General features: G+C 45.9%; 1 protein-coding gene across 1 annotated transcript in view; it reads right to left on the bottom strand.

The window, feature by feature from the left end:
- Window positions 1–19,244, bottom strand: part of PPP1R14C (protein phosphatase 1 regulatory inhibitor subunit 14C) — an 88,339-nt gene extending 69,095 nt beyond the window's left edge. Inside the window, exon 1 of the mRNA XM_030316584.1 lies at window positions 18,918–19,244. Coding sequence (XP_030172444.1) covers window positions 18,918–19,244 — 327 coding nt within the window. The remainder of the gene's footprint in view (window positions 1–18,917) is intronic.
- Window positions 19,245–23,109: the final 3,865 nt, after the last annotated feature.

Here is a 23,109-nt window from a genome sequence, read left to right as displayed (position 1 = left end):
AAGGAGCAGAGAGATCCAGTGCCATGAACCAGGACACGACGATAACTGAGCAAGATGGTGGCTGGGGAGAAGCCATCGATAGGTCCCCCAAAGGACAGGTACCAAGGCAACAGCAGCCTCCTGCACACCACCCACTTGTAGTACGACCTGACAGAAGGACACTGACTGGCCCCTTCTGGGCACAGTGCCAACCTCTTGAAAATGCATGTCTCTATTTCCCTGAATGTGGTCTTTGGGCTGCCACTAAATTCTGAAACTAAGAAAAGTATTTAACTGCTCATTGAATTCACTAGATGAAATAGCGTGCTTAAAAAAAATCAACCTCTTTCCTTTTGTAGGGTTTTATTTGTTTTAAAATATTCTGATAGCAACATAAAAGTTCTAATCCTTAGGCCTATTGCCTGTTTACCCATACTGTCACACACACACACAAATTTTAAATAACTATAATAAAACAGCAAAGCCATCCCCAAAATAGAAGAAAATTCCAAAAACTCCCCTTCTTGTACGGAGTATTTAACTTGTAAAGAAAGAAGCATTTAACTTGTAAAGAAAGAAACAACAAACATTCTAAAATTAAAAATAGAAACTCCGAAAAGAATCTCATTATTGAACAGTCCTACTTTATGCCTGGCACATAGTAGGCCCATAACAAAGTGGGTATCCTCTTTGTGAAGTGGATGGATGGTTGAATAGATACACCACTACTGACCAGATAGTCTGAGGTCAGGACTTTGAAGTTCAGGACTTTGATCAGCAGGATGGGTCCAAAACCATATTTGGGCATGGTGAAGAAATAGAATTAACTAGTCAAGTAAAGTCTGTTCTAAAATGAAATCTGAGTATCTTTTCTTTGAGCCTGAGCCCAGGGAGTTTAAATACTCCTGCCTTAAGGCAAGTTGAGACCTTCCCCTTCAATAGCTGATATTTACTAACCACTTACCATTTTAGCACATGCGCCATTGTGCCAGGTAATGGAAATGGAGTATCGTGAGCAAGAAGGGAAGGCCCAACCCAACATTAAAACACACTCACCAGAATCTATAGTAGAGCCACACAGAGGAGGTCCCCTGATTTGTGACTACAGTGCACTGGGGAGAAGATCATCTCCAATGAATGGTACAGGGTCAACTGGAGGGAAAGAAATGAATCCGATCCCTACCTTATACCATACACAAAAATCAATTTCAGCTAGATTACCAATCTAAATATAAAAGGTAAAACAATGACGCCTCCAAAAGATAACAGAGGAGAACATCTTCATGACCTTGAAGCAAACAAAGATTTCTTAAACAGGATGTGAAATGTCCTAACCATGGAGCAAAAAACTGGTCAATTGACAATATTAAGAACTTCTCATCAAAAGACACTTAACATTAAAAGAGTAAAAAAGGCAACTCACAAAATAGGAGGAAATACTCAACACATATTTCTGACAAAGGACTGATAGCTAGGGTGTATAAAGATTAGTAGCCAGGATACATAAAAATCAGTACGTCAGACAACCCAACTCAAAAGATTTGAACAGGCACTTCACAAAGAGGATACCCAAAGTATCAAGAGGCATATAAAAGGGGCTGAACTTTCGAAGTCTTCAGGTAAACGTAAATGAAAACCACAATGTGGTAGTGTACCACATAGTTCAAATGAAAAAGGGAAAATACTAAGTGTTGGCAAGGATGGGACTTTCATATACTGCAGTGGGAATGTGAGTCCGTATAACTGCTTTCGGCTGCCACATAAAATCTTCTGGAATTACCCAGGAAAGCTGAACATACACACATCCCATAAGCCAGCAGTTTCACCACTACGTACATTAACCCAGCAGAAACGCAAACATATGTTCACCAAAAGACATGTGCAGTAATGTTCCCAGCAGCTCAATTCAGCACAGTCCCAAACTGGAAACCTCTCAGATGCCCATCAAAAGCAGAACAGATTAAAAAGAAGTGTGACAGATTCACACATGGAATATTCCATGGCAACCAAAATGAATAAGCCTCAATGGCACGCAACAACCTGGGTGTATCTCACGTCCTTAATGCTGAACAAGAGAAGTTCTTTAAAAAGGCAAGTGAACCAGATTACCTCGCAGTGGGGTAGAGGGCTAATGATGGAAAGGGGGCACAATAGGGACTCCTGTGGTGTTAGCAACGTTCCTCCACTTCTTGATCTGGATAGTGGTTACATGGTGGGTTCAACGTGAGAATATTCATCAGCCTATCCACTCCGGATTTGTGTGCCTTGTATGTTACGCTAAAAGAGAGGTTCTTCAAAAAATACTTCCATGCAGGGGCGCCTGGGTGGCTTAGTCAGTTAAGCATCTGACTTTGACTCAGGTCATGATCTCACGGTTCTTGAGATCAAGCCCCGGGCTCTGTGCTGACAGCACAGAGCCTGCTTGGATCCTCTGTCTCCCCCTCCCCACTCGTGTGTGCTCACTCTCTCTCTCTCTCTCTCTCTCTCTCTATTTTTTTTTAAAAAAATACTTTCATTCAGGTGGCACAGTCGGTTAAGTGTCTGACTCTTGGTTTTGGCTCAGGTCATGACCTCCTGGTTCATGAGATCAAATTCCACGTAGGGCTCTACATTGACAGCATGGAGCCTGCTTAGGATTCTCACTCTCCCTCTCCCTCTCCCTCTCCCTCTCCCTCTCCCTCTCTCTCTGCCCCTCCCCCCACTCATACACACACACACACACACACACACACACACACGTGTACTCTCTCTAAAGAAAAAAAAAAAAAACAACTTTCATTCCTGACGTCATCTCTCATTTCTTTCTGTCCCCAGTCCCTCAACCACGTCCAGGTCCATCCTGCCTCAGGGTCTTAGCAGTAACTGAGCCCCCCAGGGAGAAAGCTCATGCTCCCTGATCTCTGCACAGCTGGTGTCATCTCTCATCACGTAGGTCCAAGTTCACATGTGACAAACTTCCCCAGAGATGCCCTTCTCATGACCTGAACCCACTTTGGTTTACCTACCGTGTTCGTTTATAGAACACAGGGACTTTGCTTCTTGGGTTCACCGCAGTATCCCTAGCACCCATACCCTTAGCATCTCAAAATTCATCTGGCATATTTACCCAACTGATTTGAAACTTATACCCACATAAGAGCCTGCCTGCCAATGTCTACATCAGGTTTATTTATAACTGCCAAAAACCTAAAGCGACCAAGATGTCTCCAGTAACAGAATGGACAAATAAACTGTGGTACGTTTATACAATGGAACATTACTCAGTTATAAAAACAGATGAGCTGTCAGGCCACAAAAAGACACACATGAATACTAAATGCATATTGCTAAGTGAAAGAAGCCAGTATATGGCCCCAATTAGATAACATTCCAGAAAAGGCAAAACGATGGCAATGCTGAAAAGATCAGTGGTTGTAACGGGCCTGGGGAGAAGTGGAAATAGATGAACGGATGGAGCACAGGAGATTTTTTAGAGTGATGAAACCATTTGATGTGATATTGGAAGACAGTCTACATGACACTATGCGTTTGTCAAAGCCCACAGAACTTTATGGCACAAAGAATAAGTCTTATGGGTGGTTCAGTTGGTTAAGGGTCCAACTTCGGCTCAGGTCATGATCTCACAGTTCGTGGGTTTGAGCCCCTGTTAGGGTTCTGTGCTGACAGCTCAGAGCCTGGAGCCTGCTTCAGATTCTGTGTGTGTGTGTGTGTGTGTGTGTGTGTGTGTGTGTGTCTGTCCCTCACCCACTCACGCCCTGTCTCTCTCTGTCTCTCAAAAATGAATGTTAAAAAAATAATAAATCTTATGATGTACAGTTAAAAAAAATCACTTAGGAGCCCGGGGGATGCTAGGCAGGAATGCAGAAATTGACAAGGCGGTCTAACTGTAGTACAAATGCATGAAACAACCTCACTGAAGGAAGGAGGTGCTGACCTGAGCAACTGGAAACGAGCGCAGTCTGTAAGAGCGAATGCAAAAGAAACCGCACACGGGCGCCACGTTCTAGTTCATAACGTTGTTTCCCACGGCAGTCTAGCCACCCAAAAAGATAAGGACACCCTGATTTCCAAAAGCATTCTGTATGCTTATCCTGCAATGTAAAGAATGGAGTATGATAAAAATTGTTAGCTTACTTTCTCCTTAATTAATTGCAATTAAAAATAAAAAACCGCCTGGCGGCCTCAAAAAGTGAAGGCTGCTCTTAATATCGTAAAGCCCTGTGACAGAAGAATGCACGTCACTGAGGAGCGGGGAGCCCTTGTCTTTCCGGTGACAACGGCCGGGATATCCACACCCACGTTTTTTTTTTTTTTCAAAATAACTTTCGATTTCTCATATAAAAGGAATACGTGTTCACTGTACAAAACATAAATGAATAAAAATTACCCATAATGACACGAAAACAGCACTATTAGCATTTATCGCAGATTTTTGCAGCCCTTTTTCTAGGCACAGATGAAAGAAACCTATGACACGATTTTTATCCAGAGTGAATGTTATATGATGACAGATATATTATTACTTAACTCCAATGTGATAATTCTCTTGAACTAAAAAGGTAATTCTCTTAAAGCAGCCCAACAAGATTTTTCTTTCTGAGACATTGGACTGGGTTATTCTATATTCATAAAACCTGGTGTGTGACCAAATTTTGCAACAAAGGCCTAAACCCCATCAAAAAAAAAATAAAAATAAAAACAAAAAATTCCAAAAGCCTCTGTTCTCTTTTTGGCCAAAGAGCGTACCTTTGTTTTTGTTTTCTGTTTTTGTTTTTTTAACGTTTATTTACCTTTGAGAGAGCGTGTGTGAGCAGATGAGGGGCAGAGAGAGGGAGACGCAGAATCCGAAGCAGGCTCCAGGCCCTGCGCTGTCAGCACAGAGCCCCGCGTGGGGCTTGAACCAACGAACCGCGAGATCGTGACCTGAGCCGAAGTCGGATGCTTTACTGACTGCACCGCCCAGGCGCCCCGATTTGAATATTTTTATTAAGAAGGCAGAATCGATCATGGCAAAAAGAGCATAAATGTTGCTAATGGCGCTTTCATAAATATCCTGGGCTTTTCTTGGGATGATTTTTTTACATTAACAATCCTCAAAACGCCCCTGGAAGGGCTGTTATCATTTAAAAGGGGAAATTAAAGGAAGCCGAGGATGCCAACTCACAACCACATTGTGAGCAAAGTGCGCTGCGGGGAGCCCGCCTCGTCCTTCTGAGCAGACCAAGCCCATTCCTGCCCCAGGGAGAGGGGTGCATCTATCCTATAAGGCAGCGCCCTGCACTCGGGCATTAAGCGTGTAAAAAGAACCCTATGAGTGCAACCAGTAAGGATCTCTTAAATGAGACCACCTATTTTCCACGACCAGCAAGAAGCCATATGTAGGAACTTCTCCTCTTGTTTTGATTTTGTACAGTGGGGCCAGAGGGGAGAAGATGGTCTGAATTCCTTGAGAAGAAGGGCTAGGTCCACGCCACGCCCACCAGGCCCGCTTAGCGCTCACAGCCTTGCCCCCCTGGAGGCGGAGTGGGCCAGTGTCTTCGTCATGATGGCTGCGTGGAGAATTTGCACCTCACTAAGTGTTTTGTATGTTCTCAGCATCTCATTCTCTGCCCTCCTTCACTGTCTTAAGTGGCTTCGTGCAGGGCAATTTACAGTAAGGTGTCAATTGATAAATACAGCAGTTTCTCATCTTCTTTAGAGTAATGAGTTAACTCGAACTTGGAATATTTCACTTATAAAATACAGCCCACTATTCCTCCCTGAAGTTTACCATGAGAATATCCCAGAGGTTTGAGACATGACTGGCAGCCAAATGCTTTTAAAGTCTCAGGCTAGTTTAGATGATGGTCTGTTTACCAAAATACACACGTTTTTATTTAAACATCCATCCATAGAAACTGCTTCTGGCATAAGAGTACTGAATGCTGAACCATCTGGGGTTTGATGAAGAAATGGAATATTCTAGCTTAACAAAAGGCACTTGTCTACCAGAGATAGTACGTGTTATTTTTTTTTTTAGTTGTAATATTTGTAGGCCATTTTCATGATAGCAAGCATAATCATGTTTCAGCACCAAATCAATGACTCATTTTCTCTTGACTTGTTAGAGCGCCACACCCCATCACAAACACAAGAAAAACCAGTTGACTAATTAGAATTGTTATGTGGCGTATTAGCTCATAAAAACTGAGCAGAAAAGTCATCTTTTCACCAATCTGAAATCTCAACACCTTACCTGTTTGGCCTGAAACAGATTTGAATCTATTAACATTTGCAGAAATGAACGAACAATCTGTGTCAGTTGTACTTGTGACATATAAAATATAAAAGTTGTTAACAGATGATTGACCAAGCAGCTCAGGAAAAAAAAAAATATATATATACATATATCCTTTATCAGAAGCAAAAGAAGTTGTTAAGGGCTTTGCACATTTTATTTAAAAAAAAAATTTTAACATTTATTCATTTTTGAGAGGGAGGGAGAGAGAGAGAGAGAGAGCGCGCGCGCACACACATTAGAGGGGGAGGGGCAGAGACAGAGGGAGACACAGAATTCGAAGCAGGCTCCAGGCTCTGAGCTGTCAGCACAGAGCCCCACCCGGGGCTCGAACCCATGAACCATGAGATCGTGACCTGAGCCGAAGTCAGATGCCCAACCGACTGAGCCACCCAGACACCCCTGCACATTTTATTTTGAAGCATTATTTCTTTACTTCCATCATGGGAAGGGTAATATCTGATGCTTTCAAACACGTAGGATAAAATATCCACTCTGTAACCAATGTTTTATTTAAAGTGTGTTTCTAATTTTTAGCCTCAAAATTCCATCTACGTGGACAGCTGGAGAGCGTGAGGGCTCCAATACTAACCATTCATGCAGAGCTGATAATCCAAGAAATACATAGCACATTTCCTACAATATACACTCGGGAACTGATGAAGAAACTAAACTATTATCTAAAGAAATAGCTGAATCCCATTAATGGTTCATGTAATAAATTATAAACAAACACAAGAGTGGCATCCTATAAACTGTTCAACTAAAATAAAGCCTACTTGAAAATGTATCAAATAAATTAAGCAGAAGAGCCTTGCCCAGCGTGTGTGGCAAACATACAAGGATAGGTGCAGATGACCGGGGTGGGGAGGGTGACATTGATGGTCACTGTTTCCGGGTCCAAGTCCTGCTGGTAATTTAAACTCAGGCCTGGAACTAAGTCCTTCTGAGCCTCAGTTCTGTTGTTTTAAAAATGAGGTAGCTCCTTACATCACAGTGCCTTTGTGTGGATTGAATGGGATTATTGATGATTCTTTATGGATTCCACTATCATACAAAATAAACAAATATTAAGAGCAATAAATTCTGAACTGAAGATACAAAACAGATGAACATAAGGGAAGGGAAGCAAAAGTAATATAAAAAAACAGGGAAGGGGACAAAATATAAGAGACTCTTAAATACAGAGAACAAACTGAAGGTTGCTGGAGGGGTTTTGGGTAGGGGGATGGGCTAAATGGGCAAGGGGCATTAGAGGACACTTGTCGGGAGGAGCACTGGGTGTTATATGTAGGGGATGAATCACTGTATTCTGCTCCTGAAATCCTTATTACACTATATGCTAACTAGCCTGGATATAAATTGAAATAAATAAATAAGTAAGTAAATAAATAAATAAATAAATAGCAATAAATTCTGCTTTCCACTTCCCACCAGGACTGTCCATGAAAAATATTAATTTCTTTTCTTCTATTCTGTCCTGCTCATTCTGACACTAACTATAAAGTGACATCCCAGGAATAATTCCCCAGTGAAAATTAATTTGTTTATACGGATTTATTCAGCCTTTTATTTAGGCTACTTTGTATCCTTCACTTTTTAAAAATTTCATTTCCTGGGGCGCCTGGGTGGCTCAGGCAGTTAAACATCTCACTCCTGGTTTCGGCTCAGGTCACGAGCCCAGGGTCATGGGTTCGAGCCCTGGGTCAGGAGCCTGCTTGAGGCTCTTTCCCTCTGACCTTCTCCCTGGTTCATGCGCTCTCTCTCTCGCTCGCTCTCTCTCAAACACAAAAATAAATAAAACAAAAATTTTATTTCCTAAGGCTACTACTATTTTCCCTCTCAGGTGCTCGCTTTATATCTCAACACAAGTTAAGATAAATACCACTATCAGTTAATTATGAGCTGCCAAGATAAAGGACAAATAATAAGAACAGGAAAGCACTACCCTCCCCCCAGCAGTCAGTATTATAAGTTATACACCGAAAATTTTTAAGCCAAATATTCCAGTTCTTCCTAAAGGTTAACCCAATTAAATTAAAAAAAAAAAAAAAAAAGACCAAACAGGGGCTCCTGGGTGGCTCAGTCGGCTGGGCGTCCGACTTCGGCTCAGGTCATGATCTCTCGGTCTGTGAGTTCGAGACCCGCATCGGGCTCTGTGCTTACGGCTCAGAGCCTGGAGCCTGCTTCCGATTCTGTGTCTCCCTCTCTCTCTGCTCCTCCCCTGCTCATGCTCTGTCTCTCTCTCTCCTTCAAAAATAAATAAAAACATTAAAAAAATTTTTTTTAATACATAAATAAAAACAAACAGGGTACCTAGGAGATCTGCACTGTCCGATTTCAAATTTAACAGAAATCAGTAGTAATTAGGGAGTGCTGGAGGGGAGGAGGGTGTTCTAAAAACACCTCCTCAATCCGATTCTTCCTATCCGAGCCACATCACACGAGAGATTATACCAAGAGAAGGATGGACACACTCTCACTTTAACTACTAGAATTAGCTATGCAACTAAATGATCCTTTGTTGAACCATCCTGATGCTTGTGTCACGTTTGCTTTGAGAAAGACTCTTCCATTACTGCTTTAAATATCACCCTCTCTTTAATAAATCTCATTTTCTGCAGTGTAGGGCCACCTTTCGTATAGAAGCTCTAAAGGGCAGAGCGTAAAAACCTAGACCGCCCTCATTTTTGCAGGTAAGGACAGAAAACCCGAAAACAGAAGTCTATCATGAGTAGGACTTGCCAAGGTCATCGAGCTAATTAAGCAGCAGTTCAAAGTAGATCAAGTTCCACAGGCCGGGGTCCTTCCCGGGACATCCCAGAAACCAGCGGCCTGTTTTGATTTTATCCATTTCATAGATGCCAACAAGGTCCCACAGCCCACAAATAATAGATCCTGCCCCGGTTTATCAATTCCTGAAGTTCAGCTGATAAGAGGTTACTTTCTCTTACTTAAGACCTTACTTCCTATTAAAATGAAAATTAAAGTGGTTCTCGTCATTTACGGTATAATGTGAATGACTTTATTGCACCCTTTCCTGAAAACAGACTCTGAGTAAAGGAAGACGCACGGAGCCAGGATGCGGTAAATAAATGTACTGAACACCTAACATAGCTGTGAACAGGACATAGTCTGTGCCCTCAAAGGGCTTTCAATCATACAGATGCCTCCCTCCTTCTCTTGTTACAGAAAGGGTTTCTTTCTTTTTCTTTTTCTCTTATATAATTTAAAAGGATGAAGGCTTCTTATTCCTCTTTCCTCCTCTTTGCAAATATCTGTTGGAATGAATGAATGAATACTCCTGCCCTCTAAGGTTCCTTCCACGCTTTGTCCTGAGGATTCTTTAAGAAAAGCAAAAGCCCTCCTTTGATCATTTCTTCCTCGACCGTAAAGTAACGTTGTGGAGACTAATCCACAACTCTGGTTTCTTCTTCTTTTTTTTTTTTTTCTCTCAGCTTTTACACAGTGGAGCAGATTTCCAAAGTGCCAGTGCTGACTAAGAAAAACCTGGTGAGAGTTTATTGGCCAGAACCTTGAAGCAGAGGCAGGAATCCTGGCTCTCGTGCCTTGTTCTATTAAAACCTGTGTGAGCCTGTCGCTCTGAATCTTATCTGCTGGTGGAAAAGCACTCACCCCTTCCTCGCCCAGCAAGCATTTCCACTCTCAGAGAAATGAGCAACTATGGTGCAAATAAACTAGGATTCTTGTACATACCGAAAAATTAAAATTACAGACAGAAGTGGCAGCAACCTGTGATTACTCCCTTTGAAGACTTTCATCGCCCTGTACCTGTGCTTTACGCCATCACAACTTCCGTTCAGTCCACGGGTTCAAAGGACGGCACGGATGTAATTCACAACCAAGGGAAAGAAACAAAACTTTGAGTCAACAATGAAAGAGGAGACTTCGAACACAGGCGGAGCCAAATGGCATTAGTGCAGTCAAGTGGGGGCGTGTATTTCTGAAATGCACCGTTCCGGAACATGGTCTCGAGGGCCAGTTTCTATCACACTCACCTGCCAGCCAGGTACTGGACACCTCAGTGCAGCCAGGGGCCTGAGAGACACCGGGGCTGCAGAGACCACGAGATCCTGCCCTCGCGAAGCTGTGCAACTGGATGACAGACGGTGCGCCAAGAGCGGGGCAAGCCTGCAGCCAGCCTGCTGGTGAGGGGATGTATCAGAGATGCTCCGTAGAGGAAATACCACAAGGGCAAGCCCCGGAGCCCTTGCTGCCGCCTATGGGCTCTTGCTTTGTCATGAGGGCCCTGGAATAATAGATTCCAGTGTGGATTTCAGAAGACACTTTGAGTCACCGCAGCAAGGGGTGGATGGAGGGGAGGCTCGCAGGGGAGAGGCCCCAGCCCAGGAACCAGAGACAGGTGTCCGTTCCAGACTCCGCCCCTTGCGAGTGACATGGCCTCTAACCAGGGGTTGCTCAAGCTCTCGGTCCCTCAGTTTCTTTACCTACCTTGCAGAGTCACGGCGAGGATGGGCCTATGCAGTAAGAACTCAATAAACGGAGCTGCTGGGTGCAATGGCTGCATCGTGGCGAAGGGACTCTGCAGTCAGGACGAGCTGAGACAGGGACATGTCACAAGTCGTCTGGTCTCAGTCTCCTCCGCCACAAAATGAAGAAATGCAGATGATACCACAAACCTCCCCCCCTAAAGTTATTGTGAGGTTTGACCGTGGGAGACAAAACGTACAGATCACCTGGCCCTCTGCCGGGAGCTGCATCAGTGGCCGAAGCAAGCGGTCGTAACAGCAGCAGCAAAGCAGGGGGCTGCTGGTGGCAGTAATTTGAGAGACCTGAGACAGAAGTGTCAATTGGTGAGAAATTTTAAGGAGCTGCACAAATGGGGGGGGGGGGGCAGCGAGAAGTCCAGGCACCAGGTTGCAGAGCCGTAAGGACCGAGGGTCAACATGCAAACCGGTGCAGCCACTCTGGAAAACAGTGTGGAGGCTCCTCAAAAAATTAAAAATAGATCTCTACCCTCTGATCCAGCAATAGCACTGCTAGGAATTTACCCAAGGGATACAGGAGTGCTGATGCATAGGGGCCCTTGTACCCCAATGTTTATAGCAGCACTCTCAACAATAGCCAAATTATGGAAAGAGCCCAAATGTCCATCAACTGACGAATGGATACAGAAGATGTGGTTTATACATACGATGGAATACTACGTGGCAATGAGAAAGAATGAAATCTGGCCATTTGTAGCAACGTGGATGGAACTGGAGGGTATTATGCTAAGTGAAATGTCAGAGAAAGACAGATACCATGTTTTCACTCATAGGCGGATCTTGAGAAACTTAACAGAAGACCATGGCGGGGGGGGGGGGGGGAGTTACAGAGAGGGAGGGAACCAAACCATAAGAGACTCTTAAATACTGAGAACAAACTGAGGGTTGATGGGGGGTGGAGGGGAGGGGAAAGTGGGTGGGGGGCATTGAGGAGGGCACCTGTTGGGATGAGCACTGGGTGTCGGATGGGAACCAATTTGACAATAAATTATATTTAATATATATAAAAAAAAAGACTTTGTGACTGCGGGGTGTGACCTGCAGGGCAGAGGCAACAGAGAGGATGCCTGCAGAACCTCTGGCCGGGACATTTGTGGACAGCGGCGCCTGCCATTCCCTGAGGGAACAGGGGAAGAGGAGCAGGTTTGCAGAGGAAGGTAAACTCGGTTGCAAACCGGTTCACCATGAGGCTCCCGTGGAGCCTCTAAGTGGCGTTGTCCATTTCAAAACTCTCCGAATATATCTGGTCCTCGGAAAACAACTCTGGGCTAAAAATACAGATTGAAGAGTTGTCAGCATATGGACAGCAACTTGAAGCCACCAGGAATATTCGTATCATGCAGAAAGAGCACGCGGCGGGGAGGGGACCCAGAAGGCAGAGCAGGAGCCCAAAGACAAATCCTGAGCAACACCAGACTTCAGAGAGATGGGCAGAGAAAGAAAGCCCGGAAGGGGACTGGAAGAGTAGCTAGGGAACAGCGTGAGGTCCTGGAGAGGCTGTCTCAGAAGCCCAAGGCTTCCACGGGGAAGGCCAAGTCAGTAAAGACCCACACAACACCCCAACACCACCCCGGAATGAGAAACAGCAAGGTCCTCAGGACAGCGGTGGTGGATAAACAGCGTCTGTCATGGGTAAAGAAAGATCCAGAAAAATGGATGGTAAGAGAAGAACAAGCAGCAACCAGAGGGGATACAGGACTGAGGAAGGGAAGCGTTACTCATGGCAGGCGATTGCTGTTGCTGTTTCTAGCAGGGGAGAAAGACTTGGGCTCATGCACCTGCTGGGGTCCAGGGGCCCGCAGGGAGCAAGGGAGGGTAGAAGCCCCACAGCAGAGCGGCTGCACTGGCTGGCCTAGGAGGAGGCTGCAGGCCGGGCTGAAGGGGAGGGAAGAGAGCAGAAACGGTGCCATGAAAACACCGGTGACGGTTTGAAATAGCCAAGTCCTGCATGAGGAGACAAGGGACTAAACTACAAAATGCAATCGTGCACACAGCGCACGCACCGCGTGGGAAAAAAAAAAAACAATGCAGGCTTTGCTCTTCCGTCATCTAGAAAGAGAGACTCCTTTGAGGAGAGCCGTCAATTAGGCCAGGTTTGCCGTGTGCAGCCAGGTAGTTCCAGAGCTGGGAGAAAAGCAGAAGACCCTAGAAGCGAAGGCGAGTCAGAGGCGAGCAGAGGCAGAGCTAGCGTGTCAGGGGGCGCAGCAGAAGCAGAGGAAAAGAGGGTGGGCGGGAGATGCAAGGAAGAGCAGGTTCACAAAAGAATTCTCACAATCGAAGCTGAAAAATCAATTCGCTGTCACCACGATCTGTAAATTCCTATTTGGAGCAAGTAAGTCAATGAAGGGGGGGGGGGGGGGGGGGTGCTTTTCAACAATGCTGAAATAAAACAGTAATAATGCAAGAGTAGGATATAGATTATTGCTGCAAACCATAAATCTATTTTTTTCTAGCTGTGATTCTAATAAAGAAACGCCACCAACGAATTCAACTACAACGCCAATGACTTGTAAAAGGTTGTCTGAAGATTGACTCTTTTCATTCAATCAAACAAACGCTTCACGGTTGAAGAACTGTCCTCTACCATATTAGGATGTCTACAAAGAAAATGAAGACAGAGCCTGCCTTTCAACTGACGTCTAATTTCTCCATACACATGAAAACCCACAGGAACTTCCAGAGTAAGGAAGATACTAGAAGAAAGGGGAATGATACAGAGAGTATTTGCCCACGTTCAAGTTCCAACACATGCCAACATCCCGACCCCAAGTACCTATGCATCCTTCTCCACATTCTACCGCCAGATAGATGTGAATGCCTTGTTTTCTCTTCCTTCCTGTCCCCCGTCCACATCGTAGAGAATAAGCAATAGACAGTGGCTACGGTTCAAAGTACACGAGTGACTGAACAGCAACAGCATCCCAGCTCCTACGTTCCAGGTCTTTCCCATCCAGTCCTCCTAACGACCCTGCAAAGAGGGCCGGGTGACTCCCTTAAACATGAGGGGAAGGTGAGGCTCAGAGATGTCAAGGAAATTGCCTACTCAGTACTACTACTGAAAGCTGGGGCTGGGGCCACAATGTGACTTCCAGCTCTTCTGGCGTCAGAGCATTTACTCTCTTAACCGCTGCCTCCACACCGAATTTCCCCAGCCACTGTTCCGAAATGAAACGGTTGAAGTACTTTCTTCCAGAAGGTGCCTGGCCCCGTCCCGCCTTGAGAAGCAGTGCGGCACCGTGGTGACATTGCACTGATTTCCTGGACACAGCCCTGCCCCACTACGTTACAGCTATGGGCTCTGGGGCGACTTTTCAACATCTCCATGGCTCAGTTTCTATACCCATAAAGTGAGAATATCAGAAATTGTTACTCGGATTACACGAATCATCCCTGATGCATAAAGAGCACTCAATAAACGCCAGCTAATTCTGGCTTTTCAAACTGCATGCCACTGTCCCGAAATGTGTTATGAAATCAATTGGGAGGGTCACAAACCAGCAAATTCTGGAAAACGAAATAGAACGGAATATGGTATTTAAACATGAATAGTCATATTTTACATTACCTTTGTAATTTTTTTCTCTAGCGCACGCAGTAATGTTAAACGATGCTTTGTAAGTCCATGTGTCTTTCACACATCCATGTGGCCGTGTGACAGGCAGCGATCTAAAGGGTATTTCTTTCCAGGGTCGCCATCAAAAAATTTGGAAAAACACTTGATTTGCAGAATGAGCATGACAGGGAGTCAGGGAAGATGAGAAGGTATAATATGCCAGAAAACACTTTCTAAAATGCAGCTAAGGGAAAGCCCTCCCGGATGGACATTCAGGATAACCCAGGAAAATGCCCTCAGCGCACAAGTCTGTTTATGGCTAGGCTGCTACAGGCATTTCAGTAATCTGAGGTTAACAACAGGCTTTTATTTCCAGAGCAAATCAAATTGCAAACCTGGAAGTACAGATGTTATCTTGATGCTGGGCAAGATGAGAAAAATTGATATGACTTATCCAGTAAGCCATCTTGCAATACTTGTCAAAGTAGACGCTATACCAGATTTCAAACGCTCTTAAAAACTGTCTGGGTTTGGAAGAGATAGGAAAATCTCTCAAAACAGAAATTCTTTTTTTTTTTTTAATTTTTTTTTAACGTTTATTCATTTTTGAGAGACAGAGAGAGACAGAGCATGAGCGGGGAAGGGGCCGAGAGAGGGAGACACAGAATCGGAAGCAGGCTCCAGGCTCCGAGGTGTCAGCACAGAGCCCGACGCGGGGCTCGAACTCACGAACTGCGAGATCATGACCTGAGCCGAAGTCGGACGCTCAACCGACTGAGCCACCCAGGCGCCCCAAAACAGAAATTCTTAAATGTGGATGTAGATTCATCCTAACAGGTCCATTGTGACCAAATCCCCAGCTGAGATTTAACTATCCATACGAGATGATGAAATGGGAGATAACTATCGACATGACTAAGCTTAGAATTTATAAAACCATGTATCTTTATATCCAAAAGGCTGTTTGATATGGTGTTTGCTGATACTGCCCATGGCCTGGATAAGAAGGGCCACAGCCCTGGGCCTTAGTCCTTCTACACCCAACTTCCTGTGGCGTCCCTGGGACCAACTGGACCCACACACCCATGCGGTGACCTCCGTCTCGTTTTAGGCTCCGCTGCAGCCCCGCACAATCTCGTGATCAAATACGAAGCCACTTTCAGGGCGCAAACAGGCTCCTCCCAGATCTGTCCTCCCAAGAGGGTCTCTGCCACTGGTCTGAGCTAAAGGTATGATTAAGGGGTGGCAGAGGGTGTAGACCGAGATGGGGTGTGCAAGTGGACACAATGCTCTTCACCAGGTGGGACCATACCACAGGTGGGAAGAAAAAGGAAGGAGGCCCTGGGCGGGTGGATTCTCCAACTACATTCCAGCTTGGAGTCTTGGGAAGTCTGAGAATTCAAAATTCAAACCTAGCCTTCCAAGCCACTGTGGAGATATCAAGGTAGGTGGATAAAACACATTTTACAAGATGCTTATTACGAATTCATTATTTTTATTTTTTTCTTAATTTTTTTAATGTTTATTTATTTTTGAGACAGAGAGAGACAGAGCATGAACGGGGGGAGGGGCAGAGAGAGAGGCAGATACAGAATCGGAAGCAGGCTCCAGGCTCTGAGCCATCAGCCCAGAGCCCGACGCGGGGCTCGAACTCACGGACCGCAAGATCGTGACCTGAGCTGAAGTCGGACGCTTAACCGACTGAGCCACCCAGGCGCCCCTCATTATTTTTAAATATCTACACATACACTACGAGGGCCTCTATCGGTTCTCTTACACCGGACCCCGCAGAGTTACTGGCACACCGCAGGAGCCACACCACCGTGGTTCGTGTTCCCACCCCCACCCCCTGCCATTCACCAGTTCTGTGAGCTGTGAAGCCTCTTCCTCTGTGTCTCAGTTTCCTTACCTGTAAAACAGGGACAAGAGCACCCTCTTCATAGGGTTGTTGTAAAGACTAAATGAATCAGTCCATACAAAGTGCAGAGAACAGCACCTAGCACGTAATAAGGACTCCAGAGATGCTGCCCTTATATTATTCTCCATACAAAATTGATGGCCACTGCAAACTTCTAGAGAAGGCCACGGCCAGGAAGTTATTCTGTGTCTTCCTTCTCTCCCACTCCTAATTTAGAAAGCGCACGTTATCTCCAAAAGATCACTATTTTCTACTCCGCAAGGGACGAGTCACCTCGCTGCCCACCTGCCTGATAGAAGTTCTTCTGAAATTAAATATACGCTCGTCCTGTCCCCCAACCTGGCAGAAAGCTCAGGCCTCTGGCCAGTTTGAAGCCTGGCAAATTTGCTTCCTGTGTCAATTGCATGCAATCCAAATTTAAAACCTTACCAATTTTAAGTGTAAAAGGGACATTCTCATCCCCTTATGTTCATGAGATTCAGAGCTATTGGCCAGGGTAAGGTCCTCCTAGATTAAAAAGCCAGAGGCTGAAATACCTGAGGCTATCAGCGAGGAAAGGCTACCAGACTAGAGAACCTTAGCTAAAAATAGAGTCCTACCAGTGGAGAAATAGATGGGAGAAAACAATTCGTTATATGGCTACTTATTAGTCCACACGCTTTTTATTATTATATAAAAGGTGTATCATTGGCTTAGTAATTACAAACTGCCAACAACCTCTCAATGACCAATATTTCTTCAACCTAAAATGACAGAGCAAACAACTTGAAGAGAAATACTTGTCACATTATGACACACAGGCAGCAAATAGCGCTCGCTCTCTGTCTCTCTCTCTCAAAACTCCAGTTGTTTGCTGCACATCAGAAGGTCTAAAATAGGAGAAGAGATGTACAAGGGAAAGATTCAAGGTCACGTTTACCCTTTAAAATACGTACCTAACTTACATGTTCAATACAGTGAACATTCGATCCACCATTTTCCCCCATTTATTCTGAAGAATTTTCAAAATATTTGATTCGCCAACCTGCCCAAGGAGCTGGAACTCTCTCGTTTCTCCAACTGCACCTAATTAGTCTTCCATAAAAGCAGCACTGCTAAAGCACTGTTAATTTCAACAGTAGTTTCTCTATTAACTCAACTCTTCTCCAAATCCAAAATGGAGTATAAAGATGAGTGTGAAATAAATGAAAATTAATTGGATTCTACAGAGGCAAGACTGAGCACATCCATCCACCCAACAGTAATCCCATCGAAATCAAACATAGTGTTTCTTGGAAGAGTTTTGCCAACTTCCTATTAAAAAAAAAAAAAAATCCCAGGAACACTTCCTATTTTGGCCAGTTTTTATTTACGCAATTAGCATGGCTTTTCATAAGAGCCAGGCTGGAAACAATATATTTTTATAAGCCCATTAGTCATATAGTCAAGCTTCATTATATCACAATCCTTCATCAGTAGTCCGTAATAAGAATGCTGTTGCCTTGTGCAATGACAACGTTTAAGGAAAGGATGCGTTCACAATAGGCCATAAAATGTGTGAAAAACAGAATACCCCAAACCAGTAGACAAGCCAATGAGTTCATCTGGCTTTCATTTTTGCTGAACAGGGTTAAGCGCAGTATGGACACAAACCCGGTTTTGACTTAGAAGCGATATCCTTAATTACTAACCCCCTTCATTCTCCCACCCTTCCCAAACTCCACGCCCTTAAGAGAAGTACAACACTTCGACCACAATTGCTGTTATTAAAGAATCTCCCCGGGAATCATTTTGGCTTCAGTCGTTTTTCTAGCAGACGTTTGTTACAGTTTATTCTCACCATTTCTCCTAACATCAAGCATATACACGTCCGGCAGACTTGTGTCTAAGCCTTAGCCCCTGAACTGTGGGAAGTCCCAGCGTCGTGGCGGAGGGGAACCCGGTGGGTTCCGGCATCTCGCACACCGCCCGCAAAGCTGCCTGCCTTTCACCCAGGCACCCTTCCAGGTTGCCAAAGGCTCTCCATTCTGCGCCCAACAACGGGAGTAACCGAGCTTGGCCAGGAAGGAAGCAAGCTGCTTCAACAAAGCCCAGCGTGTGCAGCTTCGGTAAATGCAAGGATGAATTATGGGGACACGCGTCGGGGCTGGCTGTAAAAGAGAAAGCGTTCATCTCATGATTTTGATGTGGAATTTCAGGAACCGAGGGGGTCTCTGAGACCCCCAGAACCTCTCCTCTCCGTAAAGCAGCTTTCAGGTCCCTTCCCTGCTCCCTCTCCGCAAAAAAAAAATGCGGGATTGCCAGGATCTCAGCAGTGAGTACTGTTCTTGTTGGGTTAGGCGCATCTGGGGTGAGCCCTTCTGAGCCCCCGCTTCGTGTGGCTGTAGCTAGAGCCTGGAAAGGCTCTGAGAAAAGCAATGCGCTTAGCCAGACCTAACCCTCCCCACTGCCATGAAGAGGGCCCGCAGCTCTCCGGGCACCCGGCACCAGACAGGGGCTCCCAATCGTCGCGCCCCGGAGCCAGAGGGCACCCTGGAGAGAGAACGCCCTGCGCCTCGCTCCCAGCATCGGGTCCCCAGGAGTCGGGGCGGTGCGCAACCGAGAGCCGGAGCTGGAGAATCCCCGTGTGGGCACAGTGGGGCGAGCGAGGCCCCCAGCCCTCCCGGCCCCGCGCCCAAGTACCTCGCAGCCGTACAGCTGACCCAGCTGCTCCACGATCCACTCCTCCAACACCAGCCGCTTCCGAAGCTCCTTGCGATCGTATTTCACTGTCACTTTTCCCTGCTGGTGGCGACGTTGCTGCTGCTGCTGCTGCTGCTGCTGCTGCTGAACCTGCCCCGCAGCGGCCGCCGTGGCCACGGGCGCCGAGTCCTCCCGGGAGGAGCCCGAGCCACCGCTCGAGCCGGGGCTGCCGCCGGCGCCGCCCCGGGGACTCTGGAAGAAAACCCGCGCGCCGCCGCCGCCGCCGGCCCCACCGGCCGCCTCGCTGCTGCCCGTCGCCACCGACATTTCCCCGCGCGCGCCGGAGCCCGAGTGCGGCCCGGAGGAGGGGCGGGCGGAGCGCGCCCGGCGCCGCTACCACCTCCGGCCGGGCAGCGGCATGCGAGGCGCTCGCCGGCACCTGCTCCGCGCGCCGCGCACGCCCGGCAGCCCGGCTCGCGGGGAGGTCGGGAGGAGCCGCGGCCTCCGGGAGGAGGACGGGCGGGGGAGGGCGGGGAAGAGGGAGGGGCGGGGACCGCAGCCTTAAAGACGCCGCGGAGGACCCTCTCGCTCCAACCCCGGGAGGCGGATCCCGCGCCCGGCGGGCCGAGGGGCTGGGGCGTGGGAGTTGCGCGCGGAGGCGGGAATGTGTGCGCGGCGGCACGCGCGGGCGCCCGTGTGCAGACGCCCGAAGGACCGGCTCGGGGCCGGTGCCAGAGACGGTCCTGCTGCGCGGGTACCGTGTTCTCTCCTCCGGGGGACGGGGAATTGCTCTTTCCGCCTCCAGCAGTCTCAGGGCGCAAGAACCCCGCCGTCTCCAGCGGCCTCGGCCGGGCGCTGCCGGGGGCAAGGGACCGCCGGGAGAGGGACGCGGGGAGGGACCGCGCCGCAGGTTCCTGGTGAAGGGTTTCTTGGCCCTCCCGCCTCTTCGGATGGCGGGGAAGCGTCTCTCTCCCTCCTGTCCCCACCCTCCAGCTCCAAACACATTCCTATTCATGCCACTTCCTCTCTGGGATTGTGAGAAAAATTGACGAGGCGATGTTTGTGCAATCAGACAATCAGAGCGCCTGAGAAATTCTCTTCAGACCAGTTTTTCTCTCCTTACAAAGCGTCTGTTCGTTCATAGGCAGAGCATTGCGATGTCTTTATATCTAAAGGGCAGAAGGCTTGATCATCGCTTAGCTAAGGGGCTGGGGACATACAGCAAACATTTCTCTAAAGGACTCGGTGCTGTTTACTGGTCTTACATTTCTAGTGTTGCATTCCCTGACTAGCCAGCTTTCCTCTCTCTCACTACCATTTCCAAGCTACCTCTTTTTACCGGGGAAAGCAATTGAACTAATTTTACTACTCTAAAAACATCGTGCAGCCAAGTAGAGTTACAAATGAATGAGCTTATTATAAGGTTTCGGGCAAAGAGATGGGGAGGGAAGTTATAAACAGAAAGCTGCGTGTGTATGTGTGTAAAATTATAGGGAGACGCTAATATATGTCTGTTGTACACAACATTCCATTTCTGTTGAGGCAACTGAAAGAAATCGCAAAGATGCTCAAACACAGTAAGTAGCCTTTATGAACTTTTTTAAAAAGCTGGTGAAGTTTACCCGTAGCTATTATAAAAAAAAAAAAAGTTTCTCAGAGGTAAAATAGGTCATCAGGTTAATTTCTTCTGAATATTTTCTATGATGGAGAAGACTCAGTGTGGGATTCTAGACCCACAGCTATAAAGGCACAGGAAGTAAAAGAAGTAACCAGCAACTTTCTCCTGGACTTCTGGCTCTGCAGTCAACCCACATTCGGGTCTGCCCTACCCAGATTTATCATCTGCTTTGTTCCTTCCATTTAAGGTTTTCGCCAAGAGCCTGAGGTGGGATTTTCCCAAAGAGTTCCATTCCTGAAACTCATCATCAGGAGAGGGCAGGTCCTGAGGAGTGAAAGGAAAGGATCTAGTGAGAGATTATGTGAAATGGGATGGGGCTGGAGTCCTTTCACAGTTAGAGGGGGCAAGGCTGAAACACGTCTGCCCCATGGAAGAGGCCAGCTGTCCTCAAGGTGAGTTCCCCACCCAACTTTTCACAGACAGAGGAGCTAGAACTACTATGATTGGCTCCTAGAGATTGATGACTACTCTCCATGTCACCCCCACCCCCGCCTGCTTGGGGCGTGGAGGTTGTTCTACACCCTGAACACGTAGCCAAGAGGGTGGGCACCTAGTTGGCCAAAAGGTAGATGATGGAAGGCAGTGGCGAGGTGGTTAAGGACAGTCTCCCCGCACAGAGTAAGCTTGTCTTGTTCCAGACATCTGGCGCTTGTCCAGGTTAGCTAGCAATAGCTTTAACCGACCGAACCAACCAGGAAAATTTCAATCAAAACAAAAACAGCTAAAATTATAGTAATCATAGAAGGAGAAACTATACAAAATCTCTCCCTCGCTCTGGCACTAGGACCTGGCTCTACCAGTATTTTGAAAATTGTGCCTGTGATCCAGAAGTATGGCGAAGACTGGGAAATTCCAAGTCATTCCAACTCCTTTGAGTCTTTGGACAATGAATTCAGTCATTCAAGAGCAACTTCAAAGAAGTTATTAAAATGCGCTAAGTTCTTTCTGAGAAGTTCTTGTGCCATTTTTTTTTCACTGTGTAAGATACTTTTTCCTTTGTGCTTAAAACTCAGTATTCACTTACAACTTCAAAAATGACAGGTACTAAGAGACATTTAAGAAGAAATTCAGGGTTTTAGGCATCTTAACTTCTAGAAAAATAGCCACGGAGGAGTCAGTCTTTTTCCATGCATACATTGACCTTCGGATGCCCAAATGAGTCACCTTGACTTGCAATTAGTTGAACTAACACGACAGTTCCTCTTCCTATAAATCCACTTACTCCACCCAGGACATGATTTACACTTGAAGTGAGCTCACCACCACCGCGCACGCGCGCGCGCGTGCACACACACGCACACGCACACACACACACACTTCATTCCATGTTTCAAAATATTTGGGAATAAGGGGATTTTTCTCAGTCCTGAGACCCTTCGCATAGATGACTGTTTAAATCCAGCAAAACTAACAATACTTCTCATCCTCAACACTATACATTTTTGTTCAAGGCAAACACTTTCACTTCTAACCCATTTAGACAAGTTTTTCCAAATGCTGGTTAATCAAAAACAATGACTGGTTTTTCGTGAATTGAATGAGAATTTTCTAGAACACAAGAGAATTTTCTAGAACACAATTTTCTAGAACACCAGCTTCTACCTTAAGGCAATTACTCACTGCTATGAAAGCAGCCTAAGGAAGATTCGTCAATATCCTTTCTTCATGGCTTTGCATTTTCTTAAGTTGGACCTTTTTTACTTGCTTTCTGATTTGGGGAAAGTTTCAGGAATTATAGATTGTTCCTTCATCTCTGAAAATGATCTTTATGCCCAAATCTGTTACATAAGGTGACTTAATCAGGGGTCCCAGCTTTCTTCCCTCCCCCAGGGAAACAAGGATCAAATACAAATATTTATACTCAGATGCAAATTTCCTTACTCCTTAAAGACTAGATATCACAATAATTATACAACACCTGGTAATCTACTTCGAGGTTGTGATAATTACAGCCCCAAGGCCCACAAATCTGAGCATAGAATTCTTATCTTGACTAAGAAATGTCAGTGATAAGGTGCCTACATCCTAATTCTCTCAAACATTTGGTAAAGCAAAATGACAAGTCAAAAGTAATTTCAAGTCTGGTTTTCATCATAAAAGTAGAGGAAATTTAATCTGTCCTTTTGGATTCTATCAGTTACCCACGGTATCTTCTGTTTTCCAAATACAGTCCATTATTTCATTATTCTTTGTGCAGCGACAGCAGTAATGTTGTTAATGGTCTATCAATGTAATTTTTCTTTTGGCTACTGTTTCATACTTTTTTTTTCCCTCCTCCTAACTAGGGGTTTTTAATTGTATCGTGCACATACAATTATTTTGGAATCATAATTCCAAAATAACCTTAACCATTACTTGTATAAATAACCAGAGCAACAATAGATTTCATCATAATTCTAAAATTTGGTCTCAGCAATTACCAGAAATTCTTACCCGACTGTTCAGAGGATGAAAACTGTTGAGAATAGGGGGTGGGAATCCATAGTTTCACCTCGTCTCTAACAGAGGTGAAAT

Source organism: Lynx canadensis, chromosome B2, assembly GCF_007474595.2.
Source record: "Lynx canadensis isolate LIC74 chromosome B2, mLynCan4.pri.v2, whole genome shotgun sequence".
Lineage (NCBI taxonomy): Eukaryota > Metazoa > Chordata > Mammalia > Carnivora > Felidae > Lynx > Lynx canadensis.
Note: the sequence above shows the minus strand (reverse complement) of the source record. Positions and strands in the feature narration are given on the sequence as shown.